We start from the raw sequence: 21871 nt of genomic DNA on the forward strand, positions 1-21871 counted from the left end.
TCCCTCCTTCTTAGAACAATTTCAATAGGTTTCAGGTTTTGCTGTTCTATTTTCATGCATGAGTATAAGATACTTCCACTGTATTTACCCTCCTTCACCCTTTCCTTTATGCCTCTCACTGGTACCCACCCCTGGAAAGGACCTGTTTTACCTTCTTGTCCTTCATTACAAAAAGACATTTTGTTAGTTTATGATAGTTACACAGGGGGGTTTGTTGTGACATTTCCATGTATTATACCCCAAATTGGTTAATTTCCTCCATTATTCTCTTTTCTAACCAGTCCCTTTCTTACTGTGACTTCAACAGGTTTGAATGCTTCCAATTCATACTTGTATAGAAAGTACATCATCCATATTCACCTTCTTTACTTTCTTCATTTACCCTCTCCCTCCAGTTAGTGCCCTCCCCTTAGCATGACCTGTTTTATGTTCCTGTCCTTCATTGTTCAAGTAACTACTCATTGTTCATGTATTAATTCTTAAGTTATAGCAAGTTTGGAGAAGATATTTGACACATAACTACCAAGGATCTGTCTCGTCTCTGTGTGTGTGTGTGTGTGTGTGTGTGTGTATAATTTTATAACCAAAACTGGAAACAATCTGTCTTTTAATGGGTAAATGGATATCTATAGTACATTCATACAATGGACTACTACTCAGGAATTAAAAGAAACTTGACGCATACAACTTGGACAAATCTCAAGGGAATACTGAATTTGAAAAGTTAATGCTTCAAGATTACATAGTATTTAATTTTTGGCAGTACTAAGAGTTTTAAACTCAGGGCCTCAAAATTTCTAGGCAGGCACTCTACTACTTGAGCCGCACTCCTACACCTATATTGTATAATTCTTATTAGTGGTTTCCAGGAGTTATGGGGAGGAAAAGGGGAGGAGGTGCAGTTATAAGAGGGAAAAGAGGGCAACACAAAGCATGTTTGTGGCACTGTAATTGTTCTGTATCTTGACTTTGGTGGCATATACATGAATCTATAAATGATTAGGTGACATAGAACTAATGATACACATATATACAAATAAGTGTGTGTAAAACTGATGAAATATGGAAAAGATGAATACATTGTATCAATGTCAATTTCCTTAGGATGATATTAAACTATAGTTGCAACATGTTACCACTGGAGGAAACACATACAGGATCTCTTTGTATTATTTCTTACAACTGCATATGAATCTATAATTATCTCAAAACAAAAAGGTTAATTATAGAAGAAAAGCTTCCCCTGTCTTGGTAATGTCTATTAAACTTAATGTTTATTAAGTTGGGTGGTGTGTACATAGTACACTACAGTATAACACACATCTTTTGGGATATCTTAACTATCTAAGAATAATTTTTAATGAAAGAGAAGAACAGCATGCTGTGTATAGAAAAGTACAAAGCATAAAAGTAATCTGGAATTCCTAGATGGGAGATGATCCAGAGAAATGGGTGAGGAACAAATCATGATGATCTTATTTGCCAATTTAAAAAGATCTGAACTTTACACTGAAAACTTTGGGGCAACCAGTGAAATTTAAAGTAGAGAAATGACTAAATCAGATTCAAGGCAGCCACATGGAGAACTCACTGACCCTTAAATGTCAGAGGTCCCAGGATAAACATGACCTCCTTATGCCCTGTGCATACCTTTTATTACACCAATTTCACCTGTGTGTCCCTCCCACTGGACTATGGCCCTTGTACCAGTCCAGGTTTTACCCTTTTCCTTAGCCCAGCAGCTGGCCAAAAGCAAGAGCTGAAAAAAAAAAAGTTCATTGAGATGATAAATCTGCACTTCTAGCTACCTGTACACATGTACTCTCCCTAATTTTATGGGATACTGGCCATAAAAAGGTAAGTTGTAGAAGAATGGGATCAAAAGTTAAAAGAGAACATAAGTACTATCCGACCTTATTATGGATTTAAAGTCACACAAACACCCCAGGTATCTAAAAGATAAGTATTTTAAGGAAGGCCAAAGATATAACAATCTCATCATTTTAAATTTCTATGAATTATATACCCATAGACAAAAGGCATTATTCATAGTCTATGAAAAGTGAAAGTAAACGATTTATTTGCATTATTGTTCTTACCAATATAGAAGTAAAGGCTTTACAACCTCAACCTGAATATTTTTTAAATGTTCTTTAGTCCACTGTGTTCCATCTAACAGTTTGAGTTTTGATAAGATTTCTGCAGAAAGGTAGCAATCTCCACTGCTCACAAGATAGGATTTTTTCATCTTCTCTAGATGTCTGAAATAAAACACATACCCACATATACATATATATAATAGACTATTCTCCTACTCAAATGTAAATGTCTCAGATAGGTAATGGACTATCTCGAGGCCAATACTGACTTACAGGAGTACTAAACCTTTTTGTGAAAATAAAATATTTCTCAATTATGGGAATGAGAAGGTCATTTGCCCTCTCATTAGGCTGAATGATCTTGCAAATCTGTCCACATCCTGATCTCCGGAATTTGTGAACTTGTTACCTTACGTGGTAAAAGAGACTTGCAGATGTGATTAAATGAGGACTTTAAAAATTATCCTGAGTTTTCTAAGTGGTCCCAATGCAATGACAAGAATCTTTCTAAGAGAGAAGCAGGAGGGCCAGAATCATAAAAATGTGAGGATAGAGCAGAGGTCAGAGAGAAGACAAGATACCACACTGTTGGCTTTGAAGATGGAGGAAACGGCCACAAACCAAGGAAGATAGGTAGCCTCAAAAGCTGGAAAAGGGCTAGAGGCATGGCCCAAATATTTGAATGCCTGCCTACCAAGCACAAGGCCCTAGTTCAAACCCCAGTTCTGTAAGAGAGAAAGAGAAAGAAGGGGAGAAGATGGAAAGAGGGAAAGGGAGATTCAGAGGAGGAGAGGTAGGAAGGGAGGCAGAGGAGAGAGAAAGAGAGAGAGAGAGAGAGAGAGAGAGAGAGAATATCTCATTTCATTAGAAAAAAAAAAGAGAGTCAACCCCACAAAAAAAAAACCCAGAAAAGTGGAAAAGGGGGAGCAGGGTGCAGTGACTCATGCCTATAATCTCAGCTACTTGGGAGGGAAAGCTAGAGGATCTTGGTTTGCATTTGGTCTGCTCTGGATTACATCAGGAAACTATAGACAAAATAAGAACTCTCCTAAGGAGCATTCTCTTAAGATTCTTAGATTTACAGTAACCTAAAATATATGGAGCTGGCTAAATAAAGACCTTAGGTCTTCAGCAGAGAAACTCATTCAGATATCCAGCTGTGTGGCATCTGATCAATGTTCATGAAACTTGTTGACCAAGCAGACTGCTGGGGGGAAAAAAAAGTCTTTACACAGGCATTAGTATCTAGTGAATGCAAGAGTAGTCATGTAACTGATAAATTATTTTTTATAAAAGCTGTGTCATTTGAACATTATAAAAGCTTAAGAAGAATAATTTCAAGCAATTGTAGAGTTTATGGGAAGCCCAAATAATTGCTGTTATAAGTACCTGAAAGCTATGAAATTAGAAAACATAAATCAAATTTATTATTACAATAAAATAGATTTTAATCATTATTCATCGCTCCAAAAGTATAAATTATACTCATATTTATTTCAGGTTTTCTGCCTATGCTTAAAAAACCCAAACAAACATTCTGTTATTTGTTTTTAAAACTACTGAAAAATAGAAAATAGAAATACCTTTGATGTCTTCCAGGGTCCTTAAGAACTTTTAACCTCTCAATATCCATCCAGAGCCACCAATATCTCTCTCCTAATGTTCCCTTTATAAACTTCTTAAATCTTTCAAACTCCTTTCTATTGCCAATGTCATAAGCTCCATGAGAAATGCACCAGTCAGCCCTGCTCTCGGGTCCAATGCTCTCAGTCTTTGAATTTAAACTCGCTTTTTCTAATATCTCTTCTGAATTTTCCTTCGTGGTTTGATGTATAAAATTCTTGTCAAGGCCAGACTCAAAATAAACATCAAATGACACTTGTGTTACATTTCTGAAGTTTACGCAGCCTGAGCTTTCGATCAATAGCCCTCCGGTAATTTGCTGAATGGCTGCCATCAAAATAAAGTTTACATAGGAGTTTAAAAATTCTTCACATGTGGAGAAATGCAATGTCAGGCTTTCCTCAACCACATTCTGTTCCTTTTCAAGGTATATTCTTAGAAGAGCTTTAGAAGGAGTGTCTTTTAGAGATATGGACCCTTCTTCCTCTTCTTCCAACTCAGAAATTAAGTTAGATGGGCCTTTTTTTGTCCTGGGGTGAACTCCATCATCAAAGATAAAGTTCTCTGCATTAAATCATAAATGTATATTAGGTTAGATATGAGTACAAACTTTTTTATTATTAAATAGATGCTATAGAGCTATGGCAAATGGGTTTGTCACAGGGAATGACTGCATGGACCATGGTCTTCAGAAGGATTGCATTTGGAGCCAGTAGGGAAAAAACTGCCAACAGGAATTAACCTTGTCTTCTTGGACATGGCACAGGAGAAGGATAGCAGATGACTAAATATTTGACATCCCCAACACAGAGGATATTCAAAAAGACATTATATGTTTTTAAAATGTAATATTTCAGAAGGATTCCAAGATGGCGGCTAGAGGGAGGAAGCAGAAAGTGAGCCTCCTATAGTGAAATCTTGGAGAGATGCTGGAGACACACTTTGCAGGCAAAATCACTGAGAAGAGGCAAAACTTTAACCCCTCCACACCTCCAGCCGACACAAAGCATCCCCACTTCATGTTAAACAGAGAAACAAGGAGGGCCCCCGGGCCGCCAGTCGCCCGTGCCCAGAGGACTTGGGAAGATGCAGACAAGGTGAGCTTCACGGTACCGCAGTACTCCCACAGACAAGCCTGGGCCAGAGCAGCATAGCCCCTGGACAGACCAACCCCCACCCAGGGAAAAAAGAGAAACTGAGTAATAATCAATAAGAACAATAAAGACACGTGGGAAAGAGGGTGGGGCGCACTGAGTGCCAAAGATTGGGGGAAAGGAATCCTGCCCGGAACTGTAAATAAACAAGCCGGGCTGGCCGGAGAGGCTCTGGTGGGAGCGGGGGCGCGCGCCCAGCAACCAGGAGTGGGAAAGCTTGTGAGAGTGGTGGAGGGAGGAAAACTCCACAGGAGAGGAGGGAAGACCCACTTCCCACGTGAACTGTAAACAAACATGGCGGCCGGCAGGAGCAGCAGCACTGCCCAGTAATCAGGAGCAGGAAAGCTGGTGAAAGTGGGAGTGGGAGGGAAACTGCACAGGAGAGGGGGGAAGACCCACTTCCCACGTGAACTGTAAACAAACATGGCGGCCGGCAGGAGCAGCAGCACTGCCCAGTAATCAGGAGCAGGAAAGCTGGTGAAAGTGGGAGTGGGAGGGAAACTGCACAGGAGAGGGGGGAAGACCCACTTCCCACATGAACTACGTAAATAAACACACAGGCCTGAGAATGCGGGTGCAGTGTCACCTTTCCCAGTGCTTGGAAAGGGGAAAGCTTGTAGCAGAGGCTCACAGGAAAACTCTGAGTAAACAATGCCTGCAGGGCCAGGTGAGTGCTAAGCTCACCCCAGAGATCAGCATAAATAAAGCCTCCAGCAACAGCAGGCTGACAGCAGCAGGCAGGCAAGACAGCTGCAGATACTATTCTCAGAACTGTCTTCAGACTCTTTTTTTTGTTTTTTTTTTCTTTTTTTCTCTTTTTCTCCCTACCTTTGATGAGAGAACAACTGAATTATACCTTCATGCTGAAAAACTTACTGAAACTGTATTGCATTTGAACTTGGGACACGTGGTGGGGTTTTGTGTGTGTGTGTGTGTGTGTGTGTGTGTGTGTGTGTAGTTTTGTTCTACTTTATGCGTCCCCTTTGATGAGATAATTACAGAACAACATCTGAGGCACCATCTCCAGGATTGGAGACTGAGACGGACACCCAAATTATTAAGACTGAAACTTCACTGAATTTGAACTTGGAGGTTTTTTGGCTTTTTGGTATTTTGGGTTTTTTTTTAAAAAAATTCTATTTTTCATTTTATTTTATTTTATTTTTATATATAGATATTTCTTTCATTTACCTATTTTTTATTTTTATGCTTATCTTTTTTTTATTTCTTATTTTCAATCCTCTCTCTGTCTCTCTAATGCCTGTTCAGCTTACTGTCAATTAGTACACTAACGCTCCCGGTTTATACCTTTGAAACTTTCTTGTCTGATTCCTTGTTCTGTTTTCTCCTTCTTGTCTGTTTATTTGCTTTTCCCTTTCCTTTAATTCTTGCTTTCCATCTCCGCTCACCCTTCCATTCTAAATATTACCATTGTTATTATTACAAGCTAGAAAATACTTAATTGCACACAGTAAAGGGACAGTAACAACACCAAAGACAATGTCGGGAAGACAGAAAAAACAGGGAAAACAGTTTCCCCACAGCAAAAAATTAGTACAGGAACCAGAAGGGAATGAAGAAAACAGACACTCAGATCCAGACTCCAACAAGATGAAGATAAATTATGCCAAAGGACCCAATGAAGCCCACAAGAATAATTTAAAAGAAGACATACTACAGTTACTCAATGAGAATTTTATAGGGATGATACTGGATAGGGTCAACCAAAATGTACAGGAGACACTCAAGAAATTCCAAGACAACAAAAATAGAGAATTTGAAAAAGCAAAGGAAGAAATAAAGGAAACCATAGAAGCACTGTATAAACACCAAAGTGAAACAGAGAACACGATGAATAAACAGATAAATGAACTCAGGACAAAAATAGACAACGTTAAAGAGGAAACCACTCAGGATATGGAAAAACCTCAGAAAAAAGAACAAAACAGAACTGCAAAACAAAATGGAAGGCCAATCCAGCAGAATAGAACAAACAGAAGACAGAATCTCAGAACTTGAAGATGAAATGGTAATTAAAGGAAAAACTGAAGAACTATTAATTAAACAACTCAAGACCTGTGAAAAGAAAATGCAATAACTCACCGACTCCATCAAAAGACCAAACTTGAGAATCATGGGCATCGAAGAAGGAGAAGAGGTGCGAGCAAAGGGAATGCGTAATATATTCAACAAAATAATAATGGAAAATTTCCCAAATCTAGAGAAAGATATTCCCATACAGATGCAAGAGGCCTCCAGGACACCAGACAGACCAGATCAAAATAGAACTACCCCATGACATATCATCATTAAAACAACAAGTTCAGAAACTAAGGAAAGAATATTGAAGGCTGTAAGAGAGAAAAAACAAGTAACATACAAAGGTAACCCATCAAAATCACAGCAGACTTCTCAACAGAAACATTAAAAGCAAGAAGAGCGTGGGGTGAGATCTTCCGGGCACTGAATGAAAACAACTTCAACCCCAGGATACTCTACCCAGCAAAACTATCATTCAAAATAGATGGAGCAATAAAAGCCTTCCATGATAAGCAGAAGCTAAAACAATATGTGACCACAAAGCCACCACTACAAAAGATTCTTCAAGGGATTCTGCACACAGAAAGTGAAACCCAACTTAACCATGAAAAGACAGGCAGCACCAAACTACAGGAAAAGAAAAAGCAAGGCAGTAGAGAGTAACTTCAACTTAGGTACACACAATCAAACCTTCAAACAACTAAGACAACTAAATGACAAGGAATCACCACATACCTATCAGTACTAACACTTAATGTTAACGGACTTAATTCACCCATCAAAAGGCACCACTTGACGAAATGGATTAAAAGGGAAGATCCAAGAATTTGTTGCTTTCAGGAGACCCATCTCACCGACACAAATAAGCATGGGCTTAGGATGAAAGGCTGGAAGAAGATTTACCAAGCCAATGGCCCCCGAAAACAGGCAGGAGTAGCAATACTTATCTCTGACAAAGTAGACTTCAAACCTACATTGATCAAACGAGATAAAGAAGGACATTCCATACTAATAAAAGGGGAAATAGACCAAAAGGAAATAATAATCATCAACCTGTGTGCACCCAATGTCAACGCACCCAATGTCATCAAACATACCCTGAAAGACCTAAAAGCATATATTAACGGCAACACAGTGGTTGTGGGAGATTTTAACACCCCATTATCATCAACAGATAGGTCATCCAAACAAAAAATCAATAAAGAAATCCAAGATCTAAAATATACAATAGATCAAATGGACTTAGTTGATGTCTACAGAACATTTCATCCAACCTCTACACAATATACATTCTTCTCAGCAGCCCATGGAACCTTCTCCAAAATAGATCATATCCTAGGGCACAAAGCAAGCCTCAGCAAATATAAGAAAATAGAAATTATACCATGTATACTATCTGATCACAATGCAGTCAAACTAGAACTCAACAACAAAAGTAAAGACAAAAACCATGCAAACAGCTGGAAACTGAATAACTCATTACTTAATGAACAATGGGTCATCAATGAAATAAAAGAGGAAATTAAAAAGTTCCTGGAAGTCAATGAAAATGAAAACACAACCTACCGGAACCTATGGGACACAGCTAAGGCAGTCCCAAGAGGAAAGTTTATAGCCATGAGTGCATATATTAAAAAGACTGAAAGATCCCAAATCTATGACCTAATGATACATCTCAAACTCCTAGAAAAACAAGAACAAGCAAATCCCAAAACAAATAGAAGGAGAGAAATAATAAAAATAAGAGCTGAAATCAACGAAATAGAAACCAAAAAAACCATACAAAGAATTAATGAAACAAAAAGTTGGTTCTTTGAAAAAATAAACAAGATCGATAGACCCCCTGGCAAACCTGACTAAAATGAGGAGAGACAAAACCCAAATTAGTAGAATCAGGAATGCAAAAGGGGAGATAACAACAAACACCATGGAAGTCCAGGGAATCATCAGAGACTACTTCGAGAACCTATATTCAAATAAATTTGAAAATCTTAAAGAAACGGACAGATTTCTAGATACATACGACCATCCAAAAATTAACCAAGAGGAATTTAATCACCTGAATAGATCTATAACACAAAATGAAATTGAAGCAGCAATCAAGAGTCTCCCCAAAAAGAAAAGTCCAGGACCTGATGGATTCTCTGCTGAATTCTATCAGACCTTTAAAGAAGAACTGATACCAACCCTCCTTAAATGGTTCCACGAAATAGAAAGGGAAGGAAAAGTGCCAAACACATTTTATGAAGCCAGTATTACACTTATCCCAAAACCAGGCAAAGACAACTCCAAAAAGGAGAACTATAGGCCAATCTCCTTAATGAACATTGACACAAAAATCATCAACAAAATAATGGCAAACCGAACTCAACAACACATCAAAAAGATTATTCACCACGACCAAATAGGCTTCATCCCAGGAATGCAGCGGTGGTTCAACATACAAAAATCAATAAACGTAATAAACCACATTAACAGAAGCAAAGAAAAAAACCACTTGATCATCTCAATACATGCAGAAAAAGCCTTTGATAAGATCCAACACCATTTCATGATAAAAGCTCTAAGAAAATTAGGAATGGAGAGAAAGTACCTCAACATTATAAAAGCTATATATGACCAACCTACAGCCAGCATTATACTTAACGGAGAAAAACTGAAATCATTACCTCTAAAACCAGGAACCAACAAGGATGTCCACTATCTCCACTCCTATTCAACATAGTACTGGCATTCCTAGCCAGAGCAATTAGGCAAGAAGAAGGAATAAAAGGAATACAAATAGGTAAAGAAACTGTCAAAATATCCCTATTTGCAGACGACATGATCCTATACCTTAAAGACCCAAAAAACTCTACTCAGAAGCTTCTGGACATCATCAACAGCTATAACAAGGTAGCAGGATATAAAATCAACATAGAAAAATCATTAGCATTTCTATACACTAACAATGAAAAAGAATGTATGAAAACAATTCCATTTACAATAGCCTCAAAAAAAATCAAATACCTAGGTGTAAACCTAACAAAAGATGTGAAAGACCTCTACAAGGAAAACTATATACTTCTGAAGAAAGAGATTGAGGAAGACTATAAAGTGGAGAGATCGCCCATGCTCATGGATTGGTAGAATCAACATAGTAAAAATGTCTATACTCCCAAAAGTAATCTACATGTTTAATGCAATTCCCATCAAAATATCAATGACATTCATTAAAGAGATTGAAAAATCTACAATTATATTTATATGGAAACACAAGAGGCCACGAATAGCCAAGGCAATACTCAGTCAAAAGAACAATGCTGGAGGTATCACAATACCTGACTTCAAACTATATTACAAAGCAATAACAATAAAAACAGCATGGTACTGGCACAGAAACAGACATGAAGACCAATGGAACAGAGTAGAGGACCCAGATATGAAGCCACACAACTATAACCAACTTGTCTTTGATAAAGGAGCTAAAAATATACAATGGAGAATAGCAGCCTCTTCAACAAAAACTGCTGGGAAAACTGGTTAGCAGTCTACAAAACACTGAAACTAGATCCATGTATATCACCCTATACCAAGATTAACTCAAAATAGATCAAGGATCTAAATATCAGACCCCAAACTCTAAAGTTGATACAGGAAAGAGTAGGAAATACTCTGGAGTTAGTAGGTATAGGCAAGAACTTTCTCAATGGAACCCCAGCAGCACAGCAACTAAGAGATAGCATAGATAAATGGGACCTCATGAAGCTAAAAAGCTTCTGTTCATCAAAAGAAATGGTCTCTAAACTGAAGAGAACACCCACAGAGTGGGAGAAAATATTTGCCAGCTATACAACAGACAAGGACTGATAACCATAATATATAGGGAACTTAAAAAACTAAATTCTCCCAAAACTAATGAACCAATAAAGAGATGGGCAAGTGAACTAAACAGAACTTTCTCAAAAGAAGAAATTCAAATAGCCAAAAAACACATATAAAATGCTCACCATCTCTAGCAATAAAGGAAATGCAAATTAAAACTACACTGACATTCCACCTCACTCCTGTTAGAATAGCCATCATTAGTAACACCACCAACAACAGGTGTTGGCGAGGATGCGGGGAAAAAGGAACCCTCTTACACTGTTGGTGGGAATGTAAACTAGTACAACCACTCTGGAAAAAAATTTGGAGGCTACTTAAAAAGCTAAACATTGATCTACCATTTGATCCAGCAATACCACTCTTGGGGATATACCCAAAAGACTGTGACACAGGTTACTCCAGAGGCACCTGCACACCCATGTTTATTGCGGCACTATTCACAATAGCCAAGTTATGGAAACAGCCAAGATGCCCCACCACCAACGAATGTATTAAGAAAATGTGGTATCTATACACAATGGAATTTTATGCAGCCATGAAGAAGAACAAAATGTTATCATTCGCTGGTAAATGGATGGAATTGGAGAACATCATTCTGAGTGAGGTTAGCCTGGCCCAAAAGACCAAAAATCGTATGTTCTCCCTCATATGTGGACATTAGATCAAGGGCAAACACAACAATGGGATTGGACTTTGAGCACATGATAAAAGCGAGAGCACACAAGGGAGGGGTGAGGATAGGTAAGACACCTAAAAAATTAGCTAGCATTTGTTGCCCTTAACGCAGAGAAACTAAAGCAGATACCTTAAAAGCAACTGAGGCCAATAGGAAAAGGGGACCAGGAACTAGAGAAAAGGTGAGATCAAAAAGAATTAACCTAGAAGGTAACACACACGCACAGGAAATTAATATGAGTCAACTCCCTGTATAGCTATCCTTATCTCAACCAGCAAAAACCCTTGTTCCTTCCTGTTATTGCTTATACTCTCTCTACAACAAAATTAGAAATAAGGGCAAAATAGTTTCTGCTGGGTATTGAGGGGGTGGGGGGGGAGAGGGAGGGGGCAGAGTTCGTGGTAAGGGAGGGGGTGTGGGCAGGGTTGAGAAATGACCCAAGCCTTGTATGCACATATGAATAATAAAAAAAAATGTAATATTTCAGACTGATAGGTAAAAAAAAACAAAATTTAAGGGCCAGATCTATTAGAGAATTAGAAACATACATTAAACAACTATATGTGTTTTAATGTTCCATGTTGTATAATAGGTAGCTGCCATCCATAATGAGAGCATAGATGAAGAAATCAGAACCAGAGTCACTATTTTATAAGAAAGATTTTATAAAGAAGATTCAAATACTATCATGCTTATAGCCTATCATTAAAGTTACAAAATAGCATAAAGTACTTATGAAGGCTTACACTTTTTCTAAAGCTATAGTTTTTCGCTCTTACTTTCTCTCTCTTTTGAAACAAGAGAAATATCATATGCTGGGGCCAGTATATGATAGGATTACACAACTATAATCCTAGCTGCTCGGAGGCAGAGATCAAGAGGATTGTGATTTGAAGCCAGCCTGGGCAAATAGTTTGTGAGACCCCATCTTGAAAATACTCAACACAAAAAAAGGGCTGGTGGAGTGGCTCCAGCAGTATAGTGCCTCAAGTGTGAGGCCCTGAGTTAAAACCCCATACCACCAGAAAAAAAACAAAGAAACAAAAATAACAGAAATATCACATCAGTACTGTATTTTACACACTCGCTCTACTCCTTGATAGAGTGATGAGGTAAGTTTTGTCAACCTTCCCATCCTCAATGACCATTTTCTTAGTAACCAGATTTCAAATCTCAGTAGACTAGAAATATTTCTTTATAATTTTTCTTGAAAATGTATAGATCAAATTTCATACACACACACACACACACGGAGAGAGAGAGGGGAGTCTGTAAACCTAGGCAGAGGTGCTGGACACACACGCCTACAGAATGAAGGGGAGGGGCAGAGCGCAAGGCGGCGTTGTGCTCCCCACCCTCCTGCTATCCATCCTCTTCCTATTCACTGTCTTTACTCTCTAGTTCTTTATAGCAATACTTTGAGGAAGCAAGAAACCCATAAATCCAACTGTTTGCAAGTAAGGAGATGTTTTTCTTCTTTACCTAGACTTAGGTTCAATTCCAGAGCATTCCAGATTTATCTTCCCCAGAAGTGGCTTATATTTTTCAGAAAGATTAAAAAACTCTTAATAGATTTCTGAATTCTCCCAAATCACATCCAAATTTTTTTTTCTTTAGGAATATCACAGTTAATTACTTCTATTTCTAGAAGATTCCTTCTATTTTTATAAAGAGTTTATGTCACTCACAAACTCCCTAGTAGAAATTTATCTGCTTTTCAAGGAGAAAAACAGTCTGAATTTAAAAGCAGAAAGGAGCTCAATTTCAATTCAATGACTATTTACTATTTATCCAACTGTCTTTCTGGACAGGGTCTCAGTATGTAGCCCAGGCTGGCCTCAGGCTCACAACCTCTGCCTCTCAAGTGCTGGGATTAAAGCTGTGCCCCACGATGCCCAGCCTGTTTACTTTTAAGAAAACAGAAATGTTGCACCCACTGTCTTAACAGGAATTCATCTTGTGAGTTCCTATTCATAAGTACTGATGGCAGATTGGGTATCAAGCGCTCGGCCAGGCATTTTCCACACACTTAATGTGTGTGTATCACTAGTCTTCTCTGATAGATGAGAAAAATAAGATTCTAAGTGGAATAACTTACCAAAAGTCACACTAATGAGTACCAGAATTGGGTTGCAAACCCATTCCCTTTTTACCTTACCAACTTGCTTCTCCAGAAACAGTAGGAAGTGAGCTGAGCATGGTGGTGTATGCCTTAAATCTTCAAGAGGCTGAGCAGGAGGATTGTGAATCTGAGGCCAGCCTGGGCAACATAGCGAGAACTTGTCTCAAAAACAAAACAAAACAAAATGAACAAACAAACAAACAAACAACAAAACAATAGGAAATGGCATAGAGGCAGGGGCTCTGTGCATAAACCTTTCCCCTGTCACTAAGTGCTGCCCTGTAAGATTAGGACAAACAAAAGACTTCACAAGGAAGTCTGAAGCCATTCTTGTCCTTTGCTGCTTACCAGAAACAGATGGCAAAACTCCTGGTGCAATTTTGTTCTGGGTGGTGCAGCAGGGTGATGAAAAGGTAGACACTGTTTGTTCACTTTGCTTTGCTAGTGTAAACCAGTCTTTTGTTTGAGTGTAGGAGGCCTAGGGAAAAAAAGGCATATTAGTTTAAAAGAAGAGTAATAGCATATCTCCAATCACGAGCCTGGACAAATCATTATAACAACATTCAGTTTGTACTATACAGTATGTAAAGAAAAACCTATTCTGTGAAAAAAGAAAATTGAACTAAAATTCATTAATTAAGAGAATAATGAGAAGGAAATCTCAACCCATATTTCTTCATATTAGATAATCAAAAAAAGTGTCCACTACCCATCAAATTCATCTTCACTCTTCCTTGAAAGCTGTTGCTGATCAAACCCCACTTCTGGATTCCCTACAGATTCATAATTCTTTCACTGCATCTTTTGCTAGCTGCCCCAATTTATAACTTTTCCAATCATTTTATATCCCCAGTTCTGTCAGACCTGGCTGAGTGTTTTTAATAGCTCTTCCCCAGTGTGATAAAGATGCCACTCTTAGCGCCACTGGAAACCTCTCTAAGCTCAGAGCCCTTATGCCTCAGACTGGGCTTTCACAATTTGCTTGGATTGGATGCTTCCTGCAACTGATTCCAGATTCCACCTGCTGGATTAGTCTTCAGTTTTTCCTTTGCTTTGTTATCACCCACAAAAGCTCCCCACAGTAGAAATTTATGTGCTTTTCCGGGGGGAAATAATGTGAACATAAAAAGAGAAGGGAAACCCTGCTTTGTGTATCCCCACACCAGCTGACCCAATTCCCAAGATGACCCTTAGCTTACAGCACTAAGAAGCTCCTAGCCCACTTTCCTATGGGAAATTCCTCCACCTGCCTCTTTCAGTAATGTCCTCTCTATTTATCCTAGAGAATCCAAGCTATTCAATAGCAACAGAGAAAGGAGTGTCCAGTACCCCCTCAATTCTCCAACTATCAGCTGGTTGGTACTTGGCCTAACACTTATGGAAGAGGCAGGGCTCAAATGGAAGAGATAATATCCCTTATCTAGTATACAGATTTAACATGACAAATCAAGCCACACAATGGGACCAAAGCAAGACAGAGAAATGAAAATGACTTTTGTGTAGCAATTGCCCTTTTTAGAGATAAGGTTCTCTGAATGTATAAAAGCTTTGAAAGATTCTTAATTCACTTTTGTCTCTTTTTTCTTTTAAAATCAAGTCATTTATTATTAATTATATCCTCATTCAACATTCACTGATTAATACACTACTACATTCTAAGCAGTATCCTATGCACTAAGAGAGAGTCTGAATAGTTAAGGAATGCTCAAGGAATTGTGAGAGATCAACATTCAAGTGTCAACTGCTTAAAATGGATCAGAGAGTCGAGGACAGGAGAAAGAATTTAGCAGTCAGTCAGCAGTTTATTCTTCCACTCTATGCTTTCAAGACATGGGCCATTGTTTGTGTTTAGGTGGTATAACTGAAGTCTCAAAAACATTACCAATTCTCATAAAGACAATTAATTTCTATTTATAGTCATAGTCATGGTTTAAATAATTTGAGCCCAAAGAAATTTGAATCCGCAAAGTTCAAAGCCTATGAAAAATGATAACATACATTTAAAGTATTAATCAAGTGAACAGAAATGAGGTTTTTCATCTCAGAAAATAGCAAGAGGAAACTAGCATGGATTTTCACTCCCTGTATTTTATTAAATTCCCATTTAAGGAGTCAAAACTAATTCCCCTGGACTGATCCTCCCTTTGCATGATTATTGCCCCAAACATCAGTACATATTTTATGAAATTTCTACAACGTATGCATTAAGAAAAATAAATAGTTAAATATAAGAGAGAAGCAAAAATATGCATTATTCTCCAGAAATGATAGAACTGGTATAATTTTAACATTTTTGATAAACATTGCTGATAGAAATGTCCACACTACAAAACTAACTAGGAGCTACAAAATGAAGTGAAAAAATTCAAACATAAGTCTATCCATTCCCACACAAATGGCAAAGAGGTTTCCTCTTGTATGACATCTTTGATCAATCAGAGGTGCCCGTCTAGAATGCTCTGCTGAGAAGAATTTGGAGCCAAGTCCTAGCTCAGCAGAAATATTGCTACAATTGATTAACAATGTCTGTCATGGATAGAGACTGAGAGGAGCAGCACAAGGACCACATGTTTGTCATTCCTAATTTGTATAGAGCTGTGTATCTGAAGTGTGCTGCCAGAAGTAAGATCTGATTTTTAGGAGGCCCAAAATAAAACAACAGCTTCGCTATACTATGATAATCCAAAGTTGCACTCTTAGAACCCCACATCTACAATTATGAAGGACGAATTATCTTATAAAAGTAAAACAGGGCTGATATGGGGGCTCATGCCTGTATTCCTAGCTACTGGAGTGGCAAAGAGCAGGAGGATGGTGGTTGCAAGGCCAGCCCAGAAAAAATGTTAGTAAGACTCCATCTCAACCAATAAACTGGATGTGTGGCCAGCACCTATCATTCTAGCTATGAAGGAGGTATAGATAGGAGGATCACAGTCCAGTGTGGCCCAGGGAAAAACACAAGGGTCTATTTGAAAATTAGACCCCACCAAAAAGAGCTGGGGTCTTGGTTCAAGTTGTAGAGCACAAGGCCCTGACTTCAAATCCCAGTACTGTCAAAGAGAAAAGAGAACAACAAAACGGTAATGCACTTACTACTAAGCCAATAAGGAGAAACAATTTATCGTCTTTTTTACAAAAGTAATTGAATCCAAATAGTAATAACTTTGGAATGTAATGGACAGGATGCTTCCTAGGTGATACTCAGCATGTCTTTCAGACTCGCTTTTGTCACTTCAGACACATGAGGATCATATTCCTAATTGTATTTCAGGTGAAACAGGACAGAGCAAATGGTCAGCATTCATCCACAAGAATTATTCCTAGTTCTGCCTTAGAAGCGCTTGAAATTATTTTTCCTGTTCAAGTGTACAAATGAAATTCATGCCTCTGAAATGAAAAATTTCATTGAAATGCCAAGTTATGAAAAGATACTCATACTTTTACCTCGCCAAGAGAAATGTAGAACTTTTTCATAATTGTGAGATTGTCTTCTTCTGTGATAGGAGGAGGTGGAGTTGGTGTTTTTTTCAGGACCCAGGGAGAAAAACTTGCACCTATTGAGAAATTCATACCTGACTTGCTCCATCTTACTTGTGAGACCAATTTGGCTAACCTGCATTGTAGAAATTACAAATTTTGAAATAAACTTTGAATATGGTAGCATTTAGAAAACTAACTAAAATTTTAATTTGTGTATTCAAACCAGTCTCTCCTCCTAACTCTGCAGGATAATTCTTTTAGGCTCAGCTGAAATTAATGACTTACTTATAGAATTATTCATTAGTTAACACTTTTTTTATTTTTAAAATAAGTAAAAGTCAAATTTTAGTAAAATTTCAAAATGTTTGCATACTTACATTTTAAATCAAGTTACATAAAGGAAAACCTTGACCCTGTATTTACATTTTATCTTTTGAATGTCACACTACCGACTGCATACAAATACCATTATCACCAGTAGATAACTTAAAAAGTATAATGATCAAAGAGGCACAGTTAGAATACATTCGCCAGGAACTGTTTCTGTGAAACCTCTTTAGAAAAGTTAAGTGATTTTTGCCACTGCCTTTACTCTTATTCTATAGCAGGTGCAATCCAAACTCCAGTGAATTGAAAGGGATACCATTTTACTAAGAAATCACAGGAAAATAACTTTAGGTGAAAAAAGCAGACATTTAAAACATGTAAATTAATGGAACTACAATACCTATATTCGAAGTAGCAATCACTTTCCAGAAATGCTGGAAGTCTTTCTTTTTTGATCCATTTAATACCCTGTTCACGACTGAGACACTGTCAGTAGAAAGTGAAAAAAAAAAAGAGTGTCAAAGAAAATCACCTTTTAGGACAACTGAGTCCTAGTCATGAGGGCAGTAATGACCTCTAGCTATCACTAGGAACTCTCCCTACCTTCTATTTGCACAAGAGAGCACAGCAGAGTAACTCTAAGCCACAAAAGTGAGGCAAGCCACTTCTTGCCCCTGATAGCCCCTTTAATTTTCTCAACAACTTTGTATCAACTGTTAGCTCTACTGTACAGATTAGCAAATAGAATTCAGGAAGATTAAGCAATTTATTGCAGCAGGAGGAATGAAAAAAAAAGCCAGTTCAGTTTGAGTATTTTTATTTTCATAAAATGGGTACAAAATAATCACAAATTAGGGCTGGCAGAGTGGCTCAAGTGGTAATGTGCCTGCTTGGCAAGCCTGAGGCCCTGAGTCCAAACCTTAGTATCTCAAAAAATAATAATAATAATCACAAACAGAAAAAGAACCACCAAGAAAACTTAGTTAAGTCACCAAGGTCACTGCAGACCCCTCCTTATTAATGTTTTTTGCATCTATTTAATCTAAAAATGAAAGGAAAAACTTTAAAGAATAAAATCAAAAGTTGAAGAAAAGCCTTTAATCAAAACAAAATCCCTTTATGGTGTTTAAAATTAACTAAAATATAATACCAAAAACGTTCCTAACATAAAATAACTGAATATTTATAAGAAACACAAAAACAATTTACCTCACCTGTCTAGCTAGCAGAATGCTCTGAGTTCAAGCCCCAGTACTGCCACAAAAAAAAATTACCTAATCTTTAAAATTTAAAAAAAAAAGTTGGTTAAATAACAAAGTAAATAACTAAAAGGCTAAAGAAAACTTGCTTTAAGAAAATCATTTTAGAGGATTCCAAGATGGCGACTAGAGGGAGGAAGCAGAAAGCATGCTTCCTAAAGTAAAATCTTGGAGAGATGCTGTAGATACACCTTGCAGGAAAAGCCACCAAGAAGAGGTAAAACTCCGACACCTCCACACCCCCAGCCAGCGCAGAGCATCCACACTCCACGTTAAACGGAGACACCAGGAGGGCTCCCGCGGTGCCAGAAGCCAGCTCCTAACCAGCTTGGGAGAAGCAGACCACAGGTGAGCTAAGCAGTACATGGTACTCCCACAGACAACCCTGGGCCAGCTCAGCATAGCCCCCTGGACAGACCGACCACCACCCAGGGAAAAAAGAGAAAAAAACTGATTAATAAACAATAACAATAAAAAAGACATGTAGCAAAGAGGGCGGGGAGCCCTGAGTGCTGAAGGGGGGGGGAGGGGCAATCCCTCATGGAACTGTAAATAAACAAGCCGGCCAGTGAAGGCCGGAGTGGGGGCACACACCCAGCAACCAGGAGCGGGAAAGTGTGTAAAAGTGGTGGTGGGAGGAAAACTCCACTGGAGAGAGGGGAAGGTTCACTTCCCATGTGAACTGTAAATAAACATGCCAGCCTGAGAAAGTGGTTGCAGTGTCACCTCCCCCAGTGTGCTTGGAAAGGGGAAAGCTTGTAGCAGTGGCATTTGCGTCCAGGAGAACTCTAAGTAAACATAGCCTAAGGGGCCAAGTGAGTGTTAAGCTCACTCCTGAGATCTGCATAAATAAAGCCTCCAGCAACAGCAGGCTGACAGCAGCAGGCAGGTGAACCACAGCCTCAGATAGACATTGACAAAGCTGTCTCCAGACTCTTTTTATTTACTTATTTTTCTTCTCTTCCTTTGATGAGAGAACAACCAAACTACACCTGCATGCTGAAAAACTTACTGGAACTGTATTGCAGCTGAACTTGGGACACTTTGTTGTGGTTTTTTTTTTTTTTTGCTTTTTTGGTTTTTTCATTTTGATGAGACAATGACAGAACTAATTCTGAGACACCATCTCCAGAATTGGAGGCTGAGGGACTAACACCAAAATTATTAAGACTGAAACTTTATTGCATTTGAACTTGGAGTTTTTTTTTATTTTCATTTTATTTATTTATTTATTCTCTCTCTGTCTCTCTAATGCCTGTTTAGCTTACTGGTGATTAGTACACTATCCCTCCCTGTTTATATCTTTGACACAGTTTTTTTGTTTGTTTGTTTTTTACTTGTTTATTTGTTTTTCCCTCTTTCTTTACCTTCTTTGCTTTCTCTCTCCTCTCACCCTTCCATTCTAAATATCACCATTGATATTATTACAAGCTAGAAAATACTTAACTGCACAGAGTACAGGGACAGTTAAAATACCAAAAGCAATGATGGGAAGACAGAAAAAACAGGGAAACCAGTTTCCCCACAGCAAAAAATGAGTACAGGAACAAGAGGGAAATGACAAAAACAGATACTCAGAACCAGACTCCAACAAAACGAAGATAAACAATGCCAAAGAACCCAAAGAAGCCCACAAGAATAAGCTGAAAGACGAAATCCTTCAAGTAATCAATGAGAATTTTATAGAGATGAGACTGCATGTGGTCACCCAAAATGTACAGGAGACATTCAAGAAATTCCAAGACAACAAAAATAGAGAATTTGAGAAAGAACAAGAAGAAATAAAAGAAAGCATAGAAGCACTGTATAAACACCAAAGTGAAACAAAGAACATGATTAATAGATAAATAAACTCAGGATGAAAATAGACAACATAAAAGAGGAAGCAAAGGGAATGTTTAATATATTCAACAAAATAATAACAGAAAATTTCCCAAATCTAGAAAAATATGCCCATACAGATGCAAGAGGCCTCCAGAACACCAAAGAGACCAGACAAACATAGAACCACCCCATGGCATATTATCATTAAAACAACAAATACAGAGACTTCAGAAAAAATATTGAAGGCTGTAAGAGAGAAAAAACAAGTAACAGACAAAGGAAAACCCATCAAAATCACAGCAGACTTCTCAACAAAAACATTAAAAGCAAAAAGAACTTGGGGTGAGAGCTTCCGGGCACTGAATGAAAATAACTTCAACCCCAGGATACTATACCCGGCAAAAGTATCGTTCAAAATAGATGGAGCAATAAAAATCTTCCATGATAAGAGAAACAAAAACAATATGTGACCACAAAGCCACCACTACAAAAGATTCTTCAACGGATTCTGCACACAGAAAGTGAAACCCAACATAACCATGAAAGGGCAGGCAGCACCAAACTACAGGAAAAGAAAAAGCAAGTCAGTAGAGAGCAACCTCAATTTAGGTACACACAATCAAACCTTTAAACAACTAAGACAATTAAATGACAGGAATCACCACATACCTGTCAGTACTAACACTAATGTTAATGGACTTAATCCCCCATCAAAAGGCACCACTTGATGAAATGGATTAAAAAGGAAGATCCAACAATTTGTTGCTTACAGGAGACACATCTCACTGACAGAAATAAGCATAGGCTTAGGATGAAAGTCTGGAAGAAGATTTACCAAGCCAATGGCCCCCGAAAACAGGCAGGAGTAGCAATACTTATCTCTGACAAAGTAGACTTCAAACCTACATTGATCAAACGAGATAAAGAAGGACATTCCATACTAATAAAAGGGGAAATAGACCAAAAGGAAATAATAATCATCAACCTGTGTGCACCCAATGTCAACGCACCCAATGTCATCAAACATACCTGAAAGACCTAAAAAGCATATATTAACTCCAACACAGTGGTTGTGGGAGACTTCAACACCCCATTATCATCAACACATAGGTCATCCAAACAAAAAATCAATAAAGAAATTCAAGATCTAAAATATACAATAGATCAAATGGACCTAGTTGATGTCTACAGAACATTTCATCCAACCTCTACACAATATACATTCTTCTCAGAAGCCCATGGAACCTTCTCCAAAATAGATCATATCCTAGGGCACAAAGCAAGCCTCAGCAAATATAAGAAAACAGAAAGTATACCATGCATACTACCTGATCACAATGCAATAAAACTAGAATTCAACAACAAAAGTAAAGACAAAAACCATGCAAACAGCTGGAAAC

General features: G+C 38.0%; 1 protein-coding gene across 8 annotated transcripts in view; it reads right to left on the reverse strand.

The window, feature by feature from the left end:
- Positions 1-21871, reverse strand: part of Rgs22 (regulator of G protein signaling 22) — a 118657-nt gene that overhangs the window by 65085 nt on the left and 31701 nt on the right. For 7 of the 8 annotated variants that reach the window (XM_074068923.1, XM_074068925.1, XM_074068924.1 and 4 more), the window contains 5 exons: positions 17789-17874; positions 17026-17194; positions 13930-14059; positions 3683-4286; positions 2100-2261 (listed from right to left, as the gene is read on the reverse strand). In XM_074068923.1, the coding sequence (XP_073925024.1) occupies positions 2100-2261; positions 3683-4286; positions 13930-14059; positions 17026-17194; positions 17789-17874 (1151 nt within the window). The remainder of the gene's footprint in view (positions 1-2099; positions 2262-3682; positions 4287-13929; positions 14060-17025; positions 17195-17788; positions 17875-21871) is intronic. The other variant, XM_074068926.1, reaches the window with a different exon arrangement.

The sequence above is a fragment of the Castor canadensis genome, chromosome 3 (assembly GCF_047511655.1).
Source record: "Castor canadensis chromosome 3, mCasCan1.hap1v2, whole genome shotgun sequence".
In the NCBI taxonomy this organism is placed as follows: domain Eukaryota; kingdom Metazoa; phylum Chordata; class Mammalia; order Rodentia; family Castoridae; genus Castor; species Castor canadensis.